An 18,405-nucleotide genomic window follows, 5' to 3' on the forward strand; every position below is an offset into this window, starting at 1 on the left:
AAATTAAAAGACAGGCAACATTTTTAAAAGCTTGTTTGCCTTGCCTTTCTTATTTTTTAGAAAGTACTTTAGTGATCTCTCAACATAACTTTAGTGTTTTCAGTAACAGTTTTGTTTTTAGTGCAAGTTGTGAAAAGTCAAGCCCTCTAAAGTCACAGTGTCCCACTTCTTTGGCCAACCCAAACATTATCAATTCTGTTCTCTTGTGCTTACTCTGTGCATTGAATAAAGCAGAAGTACTGTCTGCTGAAGGAGAAGGAAGGAGGTTGGTCATGATGTATTTGCACACTGCTGCAGCGTTTATCTCCTGCATAAGTTTTAATGTTTTACCTGCAAATAGTCTCCCTAATATGAATTTTTGCAGCTCAAGCCATGTCTTCAGAATTTTCTGCTGAGTGGCATGCTCTTACTCTTCCAGTATATAAAAGCAGTTGGCTATAAGCATTTAAACCCAGCTGTGCTTTTCTGATAGTTCACCAGAATTGCTTAAATTGAGACCTTTCTATTACTACCTTGAACAAAGACTTCTAGGAGCGGTGAGGTGTGTATATGAAAAGGAAAATAGGTTTGTGTGTGTCAAAATCAGAACTTGTTTGTGCTGTAATTTGTAGCAAGTCTGCATGACTTCAGTACTAGATGACAGGCTTAAAGCTAGTTTACTGCTGTAGCTTTGGTTTTTCAGAATATGAAGTGTTCTTAATTGATTATTCCTGTGTGTAACATACTGGGGCACACTCAAAATAATTACTACTGTTTTGGGGTTTTTTATTTAAATAGGCAAAGCTTTCTGTGGTATATCGTGTATGTCTACTCTTAGTTTGGTAGGTTTTCACTAGAATTGGTTCATGCCTGTATTTCAAAATTACCAAATAGATATATAAATCTTTTGAATTCAAGTGCATATGTAATTTAATTTTGTAAGTTTACAATTCAATATCTTTGTGATTTTTTTTTTTTTCTTGAATCACTTTACACTTTGAGGGATCATAATTTAATCAAATGTGTTGATACATCTTTGGAAATATTTGTTGAATGCTTAAGTTTAAACGTGTTTCTAACTACACTTGGTAGAATTGTATTTGACACAAAATATCAAAATAATTTCTACTGTCAGCCTAGAATATCTGAATTTACCAAAATGTAGTGGTTTCAGTTTTGCAGAATTTGTAGCATTGAAATTCCCAGAAGACATTGTATGTTTTACCTATTTTTGCTTACTTCAGTGGTAGAACAGTTGCTAAATTCTTGAAAAGTCTAGATTTACTTTCTAATTGTCCCTAATGTCTCTGAAAATCTCATGCCAGATCTGTGAAAGGTATTTTAACAAATATCAACATGTCTTTCCTGGCATATTTGGTCCATGTCATAGATATGAAACACTTGACTGCACTGGGATTTTTTTCGGGGAGGGTTTTTATTTGTTTGTTTGTTTTTTTTTTAATTTTATAATCTTTTGGATTTTATTCCTTTATCAATCTTGACTAGGTTACAAATGGTGTGGGTTTTTATCATGAATCGAATGAGCTCCCAGAGCAGTTCATCCACTCAGCGTAGGCGAATGGCTCTAGGAATTGTCATTCTTCTCCTCGTTGATGTGATATGGGTTGCCTCTTCAGAGCTCACTTCTGTAAGTATTGTTCCATGCACCTTAAAAAGGAAATAAAAGCCTATTTCAGAGAGAGACGCATCAGAAACATGGTCACTCAAACACTCAGTGAGTGTTCCAGTGTAATGTGTAACCACCTTTTCAGTATAAGGAAGATGATATCCTCTGGGTTCCTGAACTAACCTGTATCTGCTAAAAGTTGGTGACTGTTGCTTTCAAGACAGCAGGTGTTATTGATGACTTTAAAATTAAATAACATAAGCTCATGACTATGTACTGTGATTAGGGAGTTTTTGTTTATTGGCATATCAATTAAAATAATGCCCATATGTTTCCTAAGAAGTAGCAAATGAGCTGGAACATTGCAGGCTAGGTGGTATGGTAAATTGCAGTTCAGAACATCTAGGAAGTCTAGGACCAAAGGTCTCAGGTCACAGAGTTAAGCTCTGTAATTTGCAGACATGTTTGTCATAATCTAGTTCATATATTCACCATCTTGAAACTGATCTGGTATTTACTTCATGTTAAGTTTTAGGACTTAAAACAGGACTTTGGCAATGGGAATTGAGTTTTTAATAAATTCTTGTCAAATTAAATAGAAAATATTTGTATGTAAATGTATTTCCAGTCCTGTTTGAGTTCAGTGGCATATCAATGTTGCTTAGTTAGATAAGAGTAATAAGTAACTAACTTTTCTCAGTGGCATTGTGTCTTACAAAATGGCTCAGTGCCTTCTTGTTGGCGTTTAACATAGCCTGGGAGAGGCTGCTTTCAGACTAGGTGGGGCCACTTGTGTATCTTGGTCATACATGTCAATACTCTCAGCACTGTCATTTTGGGAACCAGGCTGTTCTGGACTATATACTTAAACCTGTTCATTCATTTTGTGAATTCTCACCTAATTGGTAATTTTGGATACTGCAACTATTTTCTTTCCACAGTATGTTTTTACAAAGTACAACAAACCTTTTTTCAGTACGTTTGCAAAAACATCCATGTTTGTTCTATACCTCTTGGGATTTATTGTTTGGAAACCATGGAGGCAACAGTGTACTCGTGGGTTTCGTGGAAGGCATGCAGCTTTTGTAAGTATTTTAACTTTATGTTTTGATATTTATTGAAGTTTGTACAGAAGAAACTTAAAATAGGGACTAGAGAAAGGCAAAATTTACACATTTATGGAATAGTGCTTTCAGAAAAGCAGTTAGAAACTGAATCATGGCACAGGAAGACATGGCAATCCTAATGGTAGACTTGTGAGAGGAAGAGAGGAAAAAGCAATATGAAATGTGTCAGGAATCATCAGAAATGCCCTACTGGGCCAGACCATTGGCCCATCTAGCCTGATCTTTTATCTTGGACAGTTGCAGAGAATAATTCTTTCTGGGAAGAGCTTATGAGCGTCACCACTGTTGGCTGTTGGTTCCCTTTTACTTCCCCAACATCTGTAACCAATGGAATCAGTATTTGGACTTCATAGTTGATTTTTATTACTGACCCTTTTTATCTCTGGCAGAACTATGAACTGTTTGCTAAGAGGTTTTGACGTTTTTAAAGTCATATTTAGGAAAGGTGGTAGAATTATAGTTTTGTTTTTGTTAATACTGTATTTTTATAGCCTTTACGTGCAGGCCTCCTTCTGTTGCCCGTTTTAGAACTAGGCATAGTTTGTGCTAGAGTCTGAAATTACTGTTGTATTACAGAAGCACATACTTTTTTTCCAAGGAAGTTAGAGATGCTGGGAAGAGTGCTTGTTCTGTGCCAGTGTTTCAGAATGCTGAACAGCAGGACTCGGGAAGCAATAAAGCATTTGGCCTGATACTAATCTTGAGTTAAAATAACAGAAAATGTGATCCAAGAACATGCTGTTAATCAACGCGTTGTTATAGAAAATAGCTTGTATGAAACAAACTGACTTCTGTTTTTCTGGATATATTAGACTTGATTGATAGTGACAGTTGTAGGTGTAACATACTTAAATAACTGAAGTGTTATGTGACATTAAGTCAAATTATTTTTATTAAAAAAAAACCCCCCAAAACATTAAAAAAACCCAAACCTCAAGAAACTAAACCTTTTGTTTTTAAACAAATCTTGTGTTAAAAGCATAGAACATTTAGAGTTGGCTGGTATCTTGAAATAATTTTTGGTAGATCAGCCTTTAATATCAAATGTCTGCATAGTATGGCACGTGTTAGATTTGATGCTGTTCAGGAGCTTCATAAAATAATCAGGAAATAAACAATTTACAGAATCTTTACCGGCAGTAATGACAAATAAGGATGATGAAAGTGCTAAAGCGTGATTAATTGTACAGAGCAACTGTACTGATCAAGTTTACTAATCTGAGCAGATGAGTAGAATAAGGGGCTATCGCCTGGTGTCAGTTGTAGTGGTTACACTGACCAGCTGAATCTCAGGCAGTGCTGTGTCAAAGAAAGAGGTGATATGAACCCACATGAACTGGACAGCAATGAGTAAGAGTGCTGAATCTCACCTTTGTGTCTGGCACTCATGGCACCACTACTGGAATATCATTATTTTTTTTCTTTCTAATCCTATAAAAAGTAACTTTTAAAATAATTTATAGGAAATAGCTATTATTTTTGTTGTTAGTATATTTCAGAAGAACAGTGCAGAGACAGGACTGTAGTGTGCAGTTAAAAAAAACAAAACAAAAGAAAAACCCAACCAAACTTCTTTTTCCCCTAAGGAGTTTAGTTAAATATTGAACTACATGATTAACAAGTGCCTTTAAAATTTCTCATGTTTATTAATCTGGAACAAAAATTATACATTTACAGATTTTTTTATTTCAGTAATGATTGCTTAGGTAAACAGTCACACCTTACTTTTGGGCTGTCTTCCACATTAGAGGCTTTGCTTAATGGATTACTTACTCTCATGGTAGAACAGCAAGCTGCAGGTCAGGGAACAGTAGAGCTTGTTAAGATGCAGAAGGGAAAAGGAAAAATGATAGTTGACCTCATCCTAATTTAAGTCTTGTTAAAAATAAGGCAGAGTTCCACGTTTTTATGCAAAGGAACTTTACCTCAATAAAATGAAGAAACAAGAGGCTTGTTGTTAATATATACACAAAAATTTCATGAAGCACGTCTCGTTAAGACTGAGCTTTACAGGTGTTGGCATTCTAACAGCCCGATCCTGCATTGATACCTGGGTAGGTATCATTGGATTCAATGGGATTCTCCAAGAGGTACAAGGAATTACTGAAATTATTTACTGAAGTCATAAGCCCTGTTGTTTATTGGGGAGGAGGGCTGGAGGGAGAGAGGGAATTCTGATAGAATTATAGAAAAAGGCATTAAAAAACTTAATCTGAAAAAAATTCACTTATTAATAACTCTGCCTTGGTAGATTATTACATTTAAGGTTCTGTAATTAGTTTGCAGATGCTGAAGGTTATTTTGCTGCTTGTGCAACAGATAACACTGTAAACAGTTCTCTGGTAAGTGCCTTAATTTGTGAAGGTCAATGATTTATACTAATGTGACACCATTATCCTGAAAATGTTTTTAAAATATGTTGGTCTTAAATGTAATAGTTTTTGGCAAAGGTGATTGGTAATTTATTGGTTACTAATAAGTGCTGCAAATAATGACATTGCTTATTATAAGAAATACGTGTTCTCAGCTCAACAGAACACTGACTTGAATGTTTCTGTAGTAGTTTGTGAAATAAATATTGATGTCGTACAAAGGAAACCTTTACATACTCAGCTGCCAAAGCAAAATGTGCAGAGCTAGTGGTAAAGCCAAGCAGTTTTCAAGACTAAAATCCACAACTGAATCATTCAGTTGAGTATAGAATCATAGAATGGTTAGGATTGGAAGGGACCTTAAAGATCATCTAGTTCCAATCCCCCTGCCATCAGCAGGGACACCTTCCACTAGATCAGGTTGCTCAAAGCCTCATCCAGCCTGGCCTTAAACACTTCCAGGGAGAGGGCATCCACAACTTCCTTGGGCAACCAAGGAACATAGCATCTTGTATACTATGATCCTGCACTGCATTTTGGAAGAGAAGTGGACTGCTTTCTTCCTTCCAGTGGATGGAGTGACTACTGTTACTGAATAAAATACCAGTATTGGCGTTCTGCTGATAAGCTACATTGCCGGATGGCATTTTTGTGGTGATTTTAATCATCCATAAATGACAGTTTGTTATGCCCCTGTTGCTCACAGATCACTGCTTTATCTACATACCTAAATCAACGGCCACGTGCAGAAATGTCTCCAAAACACAGATCTTCTAAAGTTTGCACCATCTCTAATAGAGTAGGGGGAGGCAATGGAGTGTTGACAAACTACCATTCGGGTATTTTATGCTGAATAGGGAGTCAGAGACATTTTTCAGAAGTATTCTTAATTTAATTCTTTGGATTTTTTTCCCCACTTTATGTATCTACATTTAAGAATCTTCTTAGCCTGTTCAGTTCTTTAAGATTATCTAACTTTAGAAGCAGGATTCATTGTTAACCTTGGACAATTTTACATTAATTTAAGCATCCACAAAAATTCTGGTCCTACACAAGGAACGTAATGAAAATGCAGCTACCTGATCTTTTTCATTACTTCATTCTTACAGTTTATTAATTTAATTTAAGCAAGCAGCTTAAAACTTGTCTTTCAAGTATTTCAAGCAATTAGAAATTCTGCTAGTTACCTTGTGTATTGGAGCTTCTTTCCCAAAGTTTTTTTGACTTTTTAGTTTTAGTTTATGAGCTTTTAGGGTCATGGGAGGAAAAAGAGTATGTATTCATTTTTGTATCCGTATTCTGTATTTTATGCTTCTAGTTTATCATTTACACAGAAGCCACAGATCTAATGTAGATTCTATGTGAATCTACATTAGAATTCTGTTGTCTGATTTTGATGAGTTATTTTTTAATTTTAAATCAGTAGGTTTGTATTTTCTGGGGATAAGTTTTGTGTTTATAAGGATATACACAAAAGCGCACAGTTATTTTTGAGTACTGCGTTTTACCAATATGTTTAACATAAAATATAGATTATGTATGAACGTTTTTGACAAGCCTATCCACTGTGTACAAAACTGTTAAATTTGATTCTCTTAATATTCACCAAGTTTTTCTTTATTTAGTTTTCTAATTCACTACATTATTTCTACTGCTTATTATTAAATATCCTGCTTAACTGTATTTTTACTTATACTGATTCATTTCAGAGTGAACCTTTATATGTTCCTGTAAAGTTTCATGATTTGCCAACTGAAAAAAATGGCAGTAATAGTAGTGATGCAGAGAAAAGTGAGTAAAGACTTTTGGAATGTTGAAATGCTAGTTCTTTGGTGAATGAATTACTTGTATCTTTGTTGGTATAACTGCTGTTGTGTTTCAGAACTTGCCTTTTTCTTTTGCTCTTTTTTTTTCTTTTTTTTTTTTTTTTTTTTTTTTTTTTCTTTCCCTCTTTTATCTCTTATTGCATGAATTGCAGTCTCATATATTTACTTTCAGGTAGATAAAACATAGGCCTATCGTTCAGTTTACCTTTCTTGGTCACTACAGATCCAGCCTATGTTTATCTCAAGGGACCAACTGGGTTCAGTACTTGTGATTCTTTCCTTCTGGGCTTGTATGACCAGCAGCAGTGAGTCAGCCTCTGGAAAAACAAGCTATTGTCCTTTTTAGAGCAGGAGCAAAGCAGTCAAAGTAAGAATTTTAACAGTCTATGTGCATTCTGATTTTATTTAAGCCTCACTATCTTGTGATAGGAGCTGAAATGGGCCTAACTGTCCCAGAGAGTTATAGAAAAGTTGGCAGTCAACGAATCCAGTTACCTGATCCGCAGCAAAGGAGTCCCCCCTAATAAAAGGGGAAGTCTCTTTGCTAATTTCTAGATGGCACATGTGCAGAAACGACTTTGATAGGCTCTGCTGTCCTGTGATAACGTGCAATAGTCACTTCAGGGTTGTTTGAGCTGTAGCTGTTCCCTTTAGCTGTTTTAGGAAATTAGTTGTTATTTCATGTTGAATTAGGCTAATATTTATATGTAGCCTGTAATGTTTTCCTTACACAGGAAACTGATGATACTTATAGTGCCCTTATAAATAAAATGTGATCCCTGTTTGCAAGGTTAGTCAGAGGGCAGATTTCACATGAGCAAGTGATCTTACGATCTCTACTAAGCTTTGAGGTCTGTTGGGACACTCATCTGAGTGAAACACTGTCCTTGCAGTTAGATATAGTTGTGTGCAGTTTTTGGCTGTTTGACTATTAAACAATTAAAGAAAATTTTATATGTGATATTTATTAGTGCAGAGTATTTCTTACCTAAGAAATTGTTGTTACCTTGTAGGGATTTTTTTGACAGGGAGGAGGGATGGTGCTTTTCAGTGAGGTTTTTGTGGATGGACAACTGTACTGATTGAAAACAATAATGGTGCTTTGTCTTATTAGTGGCTTATCAAATAGAAAAATACTAGTTTAATATAGAAAAATACTAGTTTAATAAATAAAAATAATGACATGTCTTCTATTTGGATAAAAACCTGTTGTTATTTGTGAAATGTTGTAATCAATGGCATATTAGAACATCATAGTTTTATTTGCATATTGTGTTGGCTTGAAAAGTTTAATGATAATTTACAGTCTTTTTTTTTTTTTTCCTCTTTTCTTAAGCTCCCAAAAAGCCTCGTGTAAGGTTCAGTAATATTATGGAGATTCGACAGCTGCCATCGAGCCACGCACTGGAAGCAAAGTTGTCTCGGATGTCATATCCAACAGTTAAGGAGCAGGAATCAATATTAAAAACTGTAGGAAAACTCACTGCAACTCAAGTAGCAAAAATTAGCTTTTTCTTTTGCTTTGTGGTACGTGCTTCATTCTTTCCAAAAACTTAAGTATAGATGCTATTAAAACTTGTATAACAATAGTAAAACAGTATTGAGGTAACTTACATTGTTTATGCTTCATTTTATAAATATGCCATAAGAAGTAAAACCTTCCTCGTGCTGGACATGAAGGTGCAACTTTTTAAAGGGAGGGTAATAAATACAGGTCCTGGATGAGTCATTAACTGTAAGGTCAGTTATAAGATATGCCATGCTTTTGTGCCATATTGTCCAGTGTTTGGTATGTTTGGTACAGCAGAATCTGGGGTTTCACATGTACAGGCTGTTAACAGCTGCACTGAGACTGTGTGAAATGGGTAAATGGCACTGTGGCTTCTTTCCTGGCCATCACAGAAAGAGTTCCATCCTATGCCTGACTGTGACATTGTGCCCTCCAGTAGTATGAAGAAAAGATAATTTATTGCCTTCAGCTCCATTGAAGGCTGCAAGATTTACTTAGGAATCTGTTGGTTGCTGGTGTTTCTGCACCATGCCTCAGTTCTAGGGGGAGAGAGTTACTGGTGGCAGGATTTTTGAGAGACAGCAGTGGCAGCTTTTCTAGAAGTAGCTTCACTGATACTGACAAATAGGTTACATGTAGCATGGTCCCACACTACATATAACAGTATAAGTATTTCCACCTCAGACTCTAGAGAATGGTGGCTTCCCTGAGGATATATCTGAGATCTTATTAATGAAATCTCAATCGAGAAATGATAAAACACTTGCCATTTTTTATACTTATGAAGGAATTCACAGACATGAATCCTTCCAAAATATTTTTGAGGTATTGAATATAAGTGATGTTTGTTTTTTAGGGTGGAGATGTGGTGTTGTTTAAAGTACTCTAAAAAAGCTCACTAGGCTTAGCTGACTGATGTCCCGTGTATCTCTGAAATTTCTTTGCAGCCCTTGTGCAGTAGTCATTTAAAGCACTTGCAAAACAAGTTAAAAGTACCTTCAGTTACTATAGAATAGCTATTATAATTTCATTTTAATTATTTAATTACATATAAGTTCTGAAGTGTGTTATTTTATTATTAAAGGTGTAGTTGAATATGATTGCTTTGGGCCAATTCTAATTTTGCCTCTTGTCTTTTAATGTACTTGCCATTTTAATAAAAGTTAGAAATCTGTTTGAGGTAAAAGTCTTGTTCTGATTTTGGTTTTGGGCAAATAGGTGGGGTTTTTGTTTCTCTTTAAGTAGGATTTTATTGCACTGATAAACTTAAGCTCTGATGTTGCTATCCATATCACAACAATATTTTTCTTTTCCTCCAGTGGTTCTTGGCAAATTTCTCTTACCAAGAAGCTCTGTCAGATACCCAGGTTGCCATAGTTAATATCTTGTCTTCAACCTCTGGTAAGTTCTGTTTACACCATCAGATGTGTGTTATAAGGCTATTGATAACATAAAAATCTCTTTGGTTACAATGGACTTGTGTAACGATTTACCTGTCGTTTTGAGGGAATCATAAGGCTTAAAGCCATTGAATATGTGCATTTATAAATTTCATTATGTAATTGCAGAGGTTTCAGCTATCCTCTTGATTCCCCTGCTTTTTACTTTTCAAGTTTGTGTGTGTGCACTTCTCCAGTTATGTCTGTGTATTAAAGAGATATATTGGGTGTGTAATAAGTTTGAAGGAAAGGTGGTATAATTTTTATCAAAATAGATACAATTCAGAGTAAAGTCTTCTTGCTAATTATTAGTTTTAAAAAAAATGGTTTTAGGGGTAAAGAACTTAAACCACCTAAATATTATGCATATCACTTGCTTTGCAAGTTTTATGAAAGGCTCTAATATGAGCTTTAAAGTATTTAAATTATGTGACAGTCCGTGTTTTGAGGAGTAACTTCTGTTGTTTTGTAAAATCACTTTTAAAAGCACAATTATGTGATTTTTTTTTTTTTCATTGACTTTTTAGGCTTATTGCAGTTTATTTTCTTAGTATGGCTAACCTTTCTCAAAGTTGAGCATGTGTTTGTTCATCTGAGGATTCACATCACGAGCTGTTAGTTCATAATGGTTCTGATTAAAATTATGAATGCTAAGATCAAGTAGTTAAAACAAGTATGTGAAATATAAAGAAGAAAATGTCTGAGTAGTTTTCTGAACAAACTAGTAGCAGAACTTGATTGTATAAACTCTTCTGAATTTCTCTTGCAGGGCTTTTTACTTTAATCTTAGCTGCAGTCTTTCCCAGTAACAGCGGAGATAGGTTTACCCTGTCCAAATTATTAGCTGTTATTTTAAGGTAAGATAATGGGATGGAACACTTAATCAAAAACTCCCTGATACAATGAAAGGATAACTATACCTACTATACCCATGGTATCTCTGACAATGTCTTATATGCTTCACTTAAAAAAAAAACCCAAAACCTTGTGAATTAAGTATTTTTAAATACTTCATATCATGAACAGTTACCAAACCTCATGCTCCTGTAGGAAATTAGATGAATCAGGTTTCTGTTGGAAATATGTGAACTTATTTTCTTATTTAATTATGGTTTCTCTATTTTTGTGTAGATGGGAAAGAGGAAGAGGCTTGGCATTCATTGTTGTCAGCCTGTTTCGTTAAATGCCTTGTGCATTGTTCAGGAAAGTTAAAAGCGGGATTTTTTTTATTTTGTTTTTTAGCTTAGCAGTAGAGAACTCCTTCTGGCTTTGACAAAAGTCAGTTTTGATTAACTAAAAATACCTAAAACTAGAACTCTGTTTTGATATTCCCCCCCCCGCCCCCCCGCCTTATTTTCTGTTTTGGTTCAAAAAGTTCTTGGGTTGAAGCAGCGTTTTGCATTTCTTCTTTTTTGCTAGCATTGGTGGTGTAGTGCTTGTTAACCTTTCCGGATCCGAGAAATCTGCTGGAAGAGATACAATAGGTATTTACTTATTTTTTTAATCCTAGAATATACAGTGATGAGTACCATCTTTTGACAGTTCTCAGCAGGTCATATAGCAAGCTATATATTTCTTACTCATCTAACATTTTGCAACCTGGCTTTTTAGTTTCAACTTCTGAAACTGGACTTGTGATTATTTTGTGCCCCGTGCCCCCGGAATTTATACAGCTTAATTGGGAAAGTATTTACATTTTTGAGCTTCTGCATTTTTCCATTCTTTTGGTGTAGGAGTAGATTCTGTAATAAATTGGTTATGTCTGACAGTTATATAATAGGTGTATGTTTAGGAGAGTTTATCCTTGTGTGCATAACATGTTTGGCATGTCTTAAGTGAGTGGGTTTTTTTCATCTTTACAGGTTCCCTTTGGTCTCTTGTAGGAGCAATGCTGTATGCTGTGTATATAGTAATGATAAAAAGGAAAGTAGATAGAGAAGATAAACTTGACATACCAATGTTCTTTGGTAAGACTAAAAATAACTATTGAAAGTTCTAATTCGGTGTGTGATTAAATGGTTTGCTTTCAGGTGCTGTATATGAGTGGTAAACGTGCTCAGAAAAACCAAGGAAGCAGAGAAAACCTGTTGTTTCCATGGTTATAAGTACTTTAGAGACTGGTTGTGTGAACTGTTCCTTGTTTACAGTCTTAGCAATGAAAGATAACACAACCTGTAGGAATGCAGAAGGCCCATTTGGACTCAGTGGAAATTCTTTTTTAATTTCTTTTTTTATTTCAAACCTGTAAATATCTGATGTAATTGTTGTTTGTGAATTTCAGGTAAAGTTTCTTATATACTTTTCCTTTGAAAGATTTAAAATATTACTTTGTTGCTGTTTTTATGTATGCATGTTGTCAAAATAGCAGAGTTTAGCTGAGATTTTAGTTATGTTGAAGGATGTGTATTGTGATTTACTTAATACTGTTTTTATACTCAGGTTTTGTAGGGCTGTTCAATCTGTTGCTGCTGTGGCCAGGGTTTTTCCTGCTTCACTATACTGGGTTTGAAGCATTTGAGTTTCCCAATAAACTGATATGGATGTGCATTGTCATTAATGGCCTTATTGGAACAGTTCTGTCAGAGTTCCTCTGGCTGTGGTACGTACTGCGTGCTTCGGGCTCACCTGTGTTCTCACATATTGAAATGTCAGATTGCTTAGGCAGGTTTTTTGCCCTTTTAAAATTTTTTTTCTTATTTCTGTCCATATATGCAGTTTGGCTTGAGGATGTCATCCATCTTGTCACAATGTCCTGTTTTAGAGCTAACTTTAAATAGCAAGGATGTGCTCTTGTGTTTATTAAGATACTGTGTGCTTAGCTCATTCGAGAATTAACATTTTGAGATGAAAATACTTTGTACTGCAGAGTTGCAGTATTAATAGGAGAGCATGAATTTCTGTTGTAATGCTTCTTCAGTTTCTAAGGCCTTGTGCATGTTGAATGTATATGCATCAGAATCTAGTTTTATATAGTTGACATGTTTGTTTAAATGTTCAAAGACTTAATGAGCTAAATCTCATTAGAATGCATTAATCATGAAGATATAGCAATTAATAAATTGGCCTAGCTTTTGTTTAATTTAATTATATGATGGTCTGGCTAGGCTGGCAACAGAGTATCAAACATGAGACTTCTAGATGAATGGCTCAAAAGCCATAGCAGACTTAAAACCTTTGTATAACTGTTAGAAGGAGTCTAGTTAAGAATTTTATGTAGTTTTACAGGTTTATGACAGAGTGTGAGTATCTCCATTTTTGATTATTAAAAGAAACAGTGACTAACAGTTAAGCTTCATCAAATGTCTTCTGCAGTTTGTATTACTTGAGTTGTATTTTAACTTTTAAATATTACCTCTTTTTTAGTATTGTTATTAATAATAATAATTATTATAATAAATAATAATATTTCTTATTTTTTAGGGGCTGCTTTCTTACCTCATCACTGATAGGCACACTTGCGCTAAGCCTTACAATACCTCTGTCCATAATAGCTGACATGTGCATGCAAAAGGTAACGTACTGCTAAGTTTTGAGCATTATTGACAGAATTTCTTTGAATTAAATGGCAGTGTTATTTTTACTGATGTATACAATGAACAGTATTTTACTTCTTACACAGGAGTCTTTATCACTTGGCTAAAATGCAGCCATTTCTCATCACATGGCTGTGTGCATTTTGACTGTTGGTGACTCCTGTATTTCATTCACATTAAATATGCCTATAGGCACGTGGTATGGAGAAGCTGCTGGACTTTTAGAAAGCAGAGAGTAAAATTATGTGCCAGGTAGTGTGTTTTCTGGGCTGAAAATAGTGAATTAGTCAGCATTTGAGCACCTTGGCATAAATACAGTTTGTTATTGAAATACAAGAATTTCTTCACAGAGATGATAAATCTTTATGTGAATTAGGAAGCGGGAATCCTTTGTCTCTTCCTTTATTTAAAAATAAATTGCTAGTATTAGAAGCACAAGTGAGTGACCCTAGTTAAAGGCAAACTCCTATAGACTTTGAGGTTGTTTGTACAGGCGTATTTGTGCAAGTGTGTCTCTGTCATACAAACATCAAAATATCCTAAGCCAAGCCCTCTGCTCACTGAAGTCTCATAGGGTAATAGAAATCTAAACTTCCAACTTCAGGCTTTCTAGTTAGTGCTTCTGGACAGCCTTGTCTTTACACCACATTTCAGTTTTCCTAAAAGTAGCCTGGCATGGCTAATAATGTAAAGATTAGACTATGAATATATGCAGTCTCCGTGTAACTGTCAAATAGTATGGTAATTATACAATATGCATAATTACTAGCTTTCTGGGTCTTTATTGTTCTGTAATAATCTGACATAAATCCGAATCTTAAGAAATTACAATCAAATTTTTAACAACTATTTAAATATTCCTTTGGGTAATTTATGTGTTTATGTGTTTCTGTTAGAAATCAGTAAGGATAACATAAGGCTCTTACAATTTCAGTTTATTAGACTTCTGAGAGTGCACATCAGCACTTGGTATCAAAACTGTGCCCTTTTTCTCCAGTCTTCAACTTTGGAATGTTCTCCACAAGAGGGAGCCGTGCTCATGGGTCAGGGCTCTGGTAGCCTTGAAGGCATTTCAGAGACTAGCTCTTGATTTCCCTAACCTGCTATAATTTTAAGTTTTAAACAGTCTCAGATAATCACTTCTCAGTGTAGTAGTAGATAGATACAAGTAGTAGTATAGATACAATAAGAATTGAGTTTAAATTAGGCAAATAGTGTACCCAATAAAAATAAAATTATATTTTTCCAGTAGCATAGTCTTCTATGTGCATTGATTTCAGCAGTTACCACAATGGCAGTATATTCATACTGAATGAAATAGGTGCACAAATCTTTCAGGTGAGACTTCTTATTCAAAATTTTTGAAGTGTCTAGGAGACTTTCTCATTGGTACCAGTCAGACAGCTAAAATCTAAAAATGAAACTATTTGGAAATAGCAGTCTTCATCCACACACAGTATGTTCCATTGGAAAGAACAGATCAGTGAAGAAAGGTTATTAATTTATTAGAAGTAGCAGTGGCTATAGAAATTGTACCAATAATATAAAAAATATTTGTAATATTTCACCCAATTTAAAAGTACTGAAACTGCATCTCAAACTTACATTAATAGTAATCTCAAATAGACAATATACCAATATGTTTGGGATTTTTTTTTACTCTCTGAATGAATGATGCTTGTGTTTTAATTCCAGGTGCAGTTTTCCTGGTTATTTTTTGCAGGAGCAGTCCCTGTATTTTTTTCTTTTTTCATTGCAACTCTCTTATGTCACTATAACAACTGGGATCCAGTGATGGTGGGAATCAGAAGAGTTTTTGCCTTTATTTGTAGAAAACATCGAATTCAGAGGTAGGGCAGTCACAAAGTATAATCCTATCTCTTCTTTAGCCTTTCTAATATCCTGTACTCTTTTATAGGCCACAGTACTCAGACTGTATTTATTTTAATGTATTTTTATATTCAGGTGTACTAATTTATTAATGGTAGTAGTTGCCATTCCATTTATAAAGGTATGTAATGCTCAGAAAATGGAAAGATGTGAAGTCTATTTAACTTTTAAAAGTTTCTTAGTGGCTTTCACAGTTTTCTTTTCTCTTTTTCCCATCAATGCCTCTATGATAGTTGCTGTACCCAGAGCATGCAGTGAAAATTGTGCCAACTCGAGTGTACTTTGTGAAGTTAAGGAGTCTGTATGTTTTTAGTGGCTGCTGTTTTAACCACTAGCATACTCTAATACTTATGTTGGCTTTATAACAACTAATTTAATATTACTGTATAACTTGAAATAAATAAATTTCTTTTTTAAGAATGCCAGAAGAAAGTGAGCAATGTGAAAGTCTCATTCCTATGCATAGTGTGTCACAAGACGGAGACAGTTGCTGTTCATAGACAAATGGTATGCTTAATAAACTTCACACAATACTGAGAAAGGGGAGGATGGGTTTTCATGATGGCATTTGTGTTATATAAGCACAGGTTTTTACAGATAATCTTGTTCTGTATTGATGGATAGAGCTTTGAAGGGTATCTTCAAAATTATTATTATTCGTTACTAAGCATTATTCTCACCTTGATACAGTTCTTGGTCAATGGTTTTGAAATGTAAAGTAGGTTTTTTCCTTAAGAGTATTACAACCTTCTTAAAAAATCAGACATGAGTCAATAAGTCAGAAGAGGCATGCAGCTTCTTGGTATGGATGATGTGTCTGCAGAGGGGATCTGAAGTAATTTTTTCCCTCTTTTAAATGCGGTTGAGGTCTCAGTTTGGGCTACTGCAGTTCATGAAAAACATCGACCGTTTAAGGAAGTTTAGAGGATGTGACTAGACTTTGTCATTATGGGTCTAGAAAATGCAAAGGAGTCCTGGTGTTTGTTCTTGACAAGAATTAAGTTGTTAAATTGCATTAAATACTAGGGAAAAGATTTCTCATTATAAGGACAGGGAAACCAGAGCAGACTAGCTAGGGAGTTTTCAAAATACCCCTCTCTGAGGAAGTTACACAAACCTCTAACAGGAACTTTACATGGTTTGTTGATACTGTCTTGGAGCATAAAGTTACACGCAGTTTAGGACTCTCAGCAGCCCTAAGCTTCAGGGCTTTTCAAATAAAGCATGCAGAATTATGTCATGAGAAGTACATATTTATTTTCCAATGTTGCTTAAATCTAATAATGGAATTAAAAATATTATCACCAAAACAGTAATTGTGATGTCTTAAGCTTAAAGCACACAAGTTATTTCCCTTATTAATAAGATGCAAACAAATGCATATGGTGATTCCTTTTTTGTAATCTTTAATTATGTACCCCTGATAATTTTTATTTTTTTCTTTTTTTTTTCCCCTTCGTAGTTTGAAAATGGAACGATGCCCAGCGAAGAGACAATCTTCTGGAAAAGTCCCTAAGGAATCATGTTTCAGTGCCTATTCTGAATTTGTAGTAAAAAATAAGAAGTTTCAGTTCTTTTGAAACTCTAATCTTTTCCTCTTTCTTGCTTTCATCTGGTTTTATAAGTGGACAAATTTACTACATGCCTGTCACCATAGGGAGTCTCAGTCCATCCAAGCAACCAGCCTGCCTTATAACACTGAGCTGGTGAAGTTACTTGACAAAATCAAGAAAACAAATGCTGTTAAATGATTTCTTTCTTTTTTTAAACTCACAATTTTGTTAAATGCTGGACAATATTATTTTTTAAAAATACTTTCAAATGAGTTATGTAAATAAGCTTGCAGGTCATCAAGTCTTACAGGCTTTCAGATGAAAAGCTAAATAGATGTTACCTGTAGTAGGTACAAATTAACTTTTTTATGTTGTATAAACTATTTGCATATTAATAGAAGAAAACAGAAAAATAATTTATTAAGTGCATTCTTGTAATTATTGAGGCAGGATCTTTGTACGGTCCTGGAACACTACATATATATTGTCTTATGCCATTTGAGAAGCCTTGTAATGGCAGTGGGTGCCGATGTTTAAAAATCTTTTGTTACCTAACAATCTGGAATGTTTAAAATTTTAGTGAATGTTAAAATACTCCTAATTACCGTACATTTGGATGTACATTCTCAAAGTCAATGTCAGTTTCAAATATTCTGATTCTGTAACCCATTCTTATTCCCAGTTATCTCACATGGAAAACTAAATTTGAAAATTTTCACATGTCTAGCTGCCAGCTTACAAAAGAGATCAAATTAATTGTGAAAGTTTTTAGTCAATGGGTTGGCGCTGCAGTCATCTGCTAAACAATCTGAAAGTTAAAGGTGTTTGCATTGATTTTTCTTTTCCAGTTCCATTAATAAATCTATTCTAAAATTGATAATTTTCCTTATAACCTGTATCTTCCTTCCACTGCAGTGCTTCTGTCCTATTTGATTCTGAGAAGTTAGGAATAATTATATTCAGGAGTACTTGAAATTAATCAGTGCCGTTTTTCCAACTTCTGGCCTTTAAGACACTTATATTAAAGTAAACTTTGACTTGATAGAATTTTTTTTTATAATGAATGTAGGATGGATTTTCAGCCAACAGTATTCTCTTAAACATAACAAGATTATTAATATTGTAGGGTAGTTCTACTACCCTTCCACACAAATACAGAAGGATGACGTAACAGAAATGCTTTTTAATGTTTTGACGTTCAGCAGTGATCGTTCCAAAAGAAATTTTGGTGGTTTGGTTTTGCAACTACTAGATAATGCAATTAGTAGGGAATGCAGGAAAGCAACACACTTAACTGTACATTTAGAAGGACTGATTAGCCAGCAGCTAGAATTTAATGTAAAAATCTGTAAGTAGAGGAGGAAAAAAAAAAATGATCCTGGGGGCTATTCTGCTCAAATATTACACCTTTATCAAATTTTTCCTTCTAGTTTTTAATATTGGATTACACTACAAGTTTCAGTGATCTGAGGCATCTCTTTAAGATGATATAGTAAGTCCTTCTTTGAACACCTGAAATAGGAATTAAAAAAAACCCCAACCCACCACC

The 18,405-nt window shown here is 34.6% G+C and overlaps 1 protein-coding gene across 1 annotated transcript; it reads left to right on the forward strand.

Moving 5' to 3' along the window:
• The first annotated feature begins 1,477 nt into the window (after window positions 1-1,477).
• On the forward strand, window positions 1,478-17,439 carry SLC35F5 (solute carrier family 35 member F5). Its single transcript, XM_010168564.1, has 14 exons — window positions 1,478-1,627; window positions 2,548-2,691; window positions 5,013-5,075; window positions 6,815-6,896; window positions 8,268-8,458; window positions 9,761-9,842; window positions 10,650-10,737; window positions 11,300-11,364; window positions 11,743-11,847; window positions 12,320-12,479; window positions 13,301-13,391; window positions 15,109-15,263; window positions 15,722-15,810; window positions 16,766-17,439. The coding sequence occupies exons 1-13, from the start codon at window positions 1,493-1,495 to the stop codon at window positions 15,801-15,803; spliced, it is 1,443 nt and encodes a 480-aa protein (XP_010166866.1). The 5' UTR covers window positions 1,478-1,492; the 3' UTR covers window positions 15,804-15,810; window positions 16,766-17,439.
• Window positions 17,440-18,405: the final 966 nt, after the last annotated feature.

This window comes from Antrostomus carolinensis, unplaced genomic scaffold (genome assembly GCF_000700745.2).
Source record: "Antrostomus carolinensis isolate BGI_N321 unplaced genomic scaffold, ASM70074v2 scaffold23225, whole genome shotgun sequence".
Classification (NCBI taxonomy): Eukaryota; Metazoa; Chordata; class Aves; order Caprimulgiformes; family Caprimulgidae; genus Antrostomus; species Antrostomus carolinensis.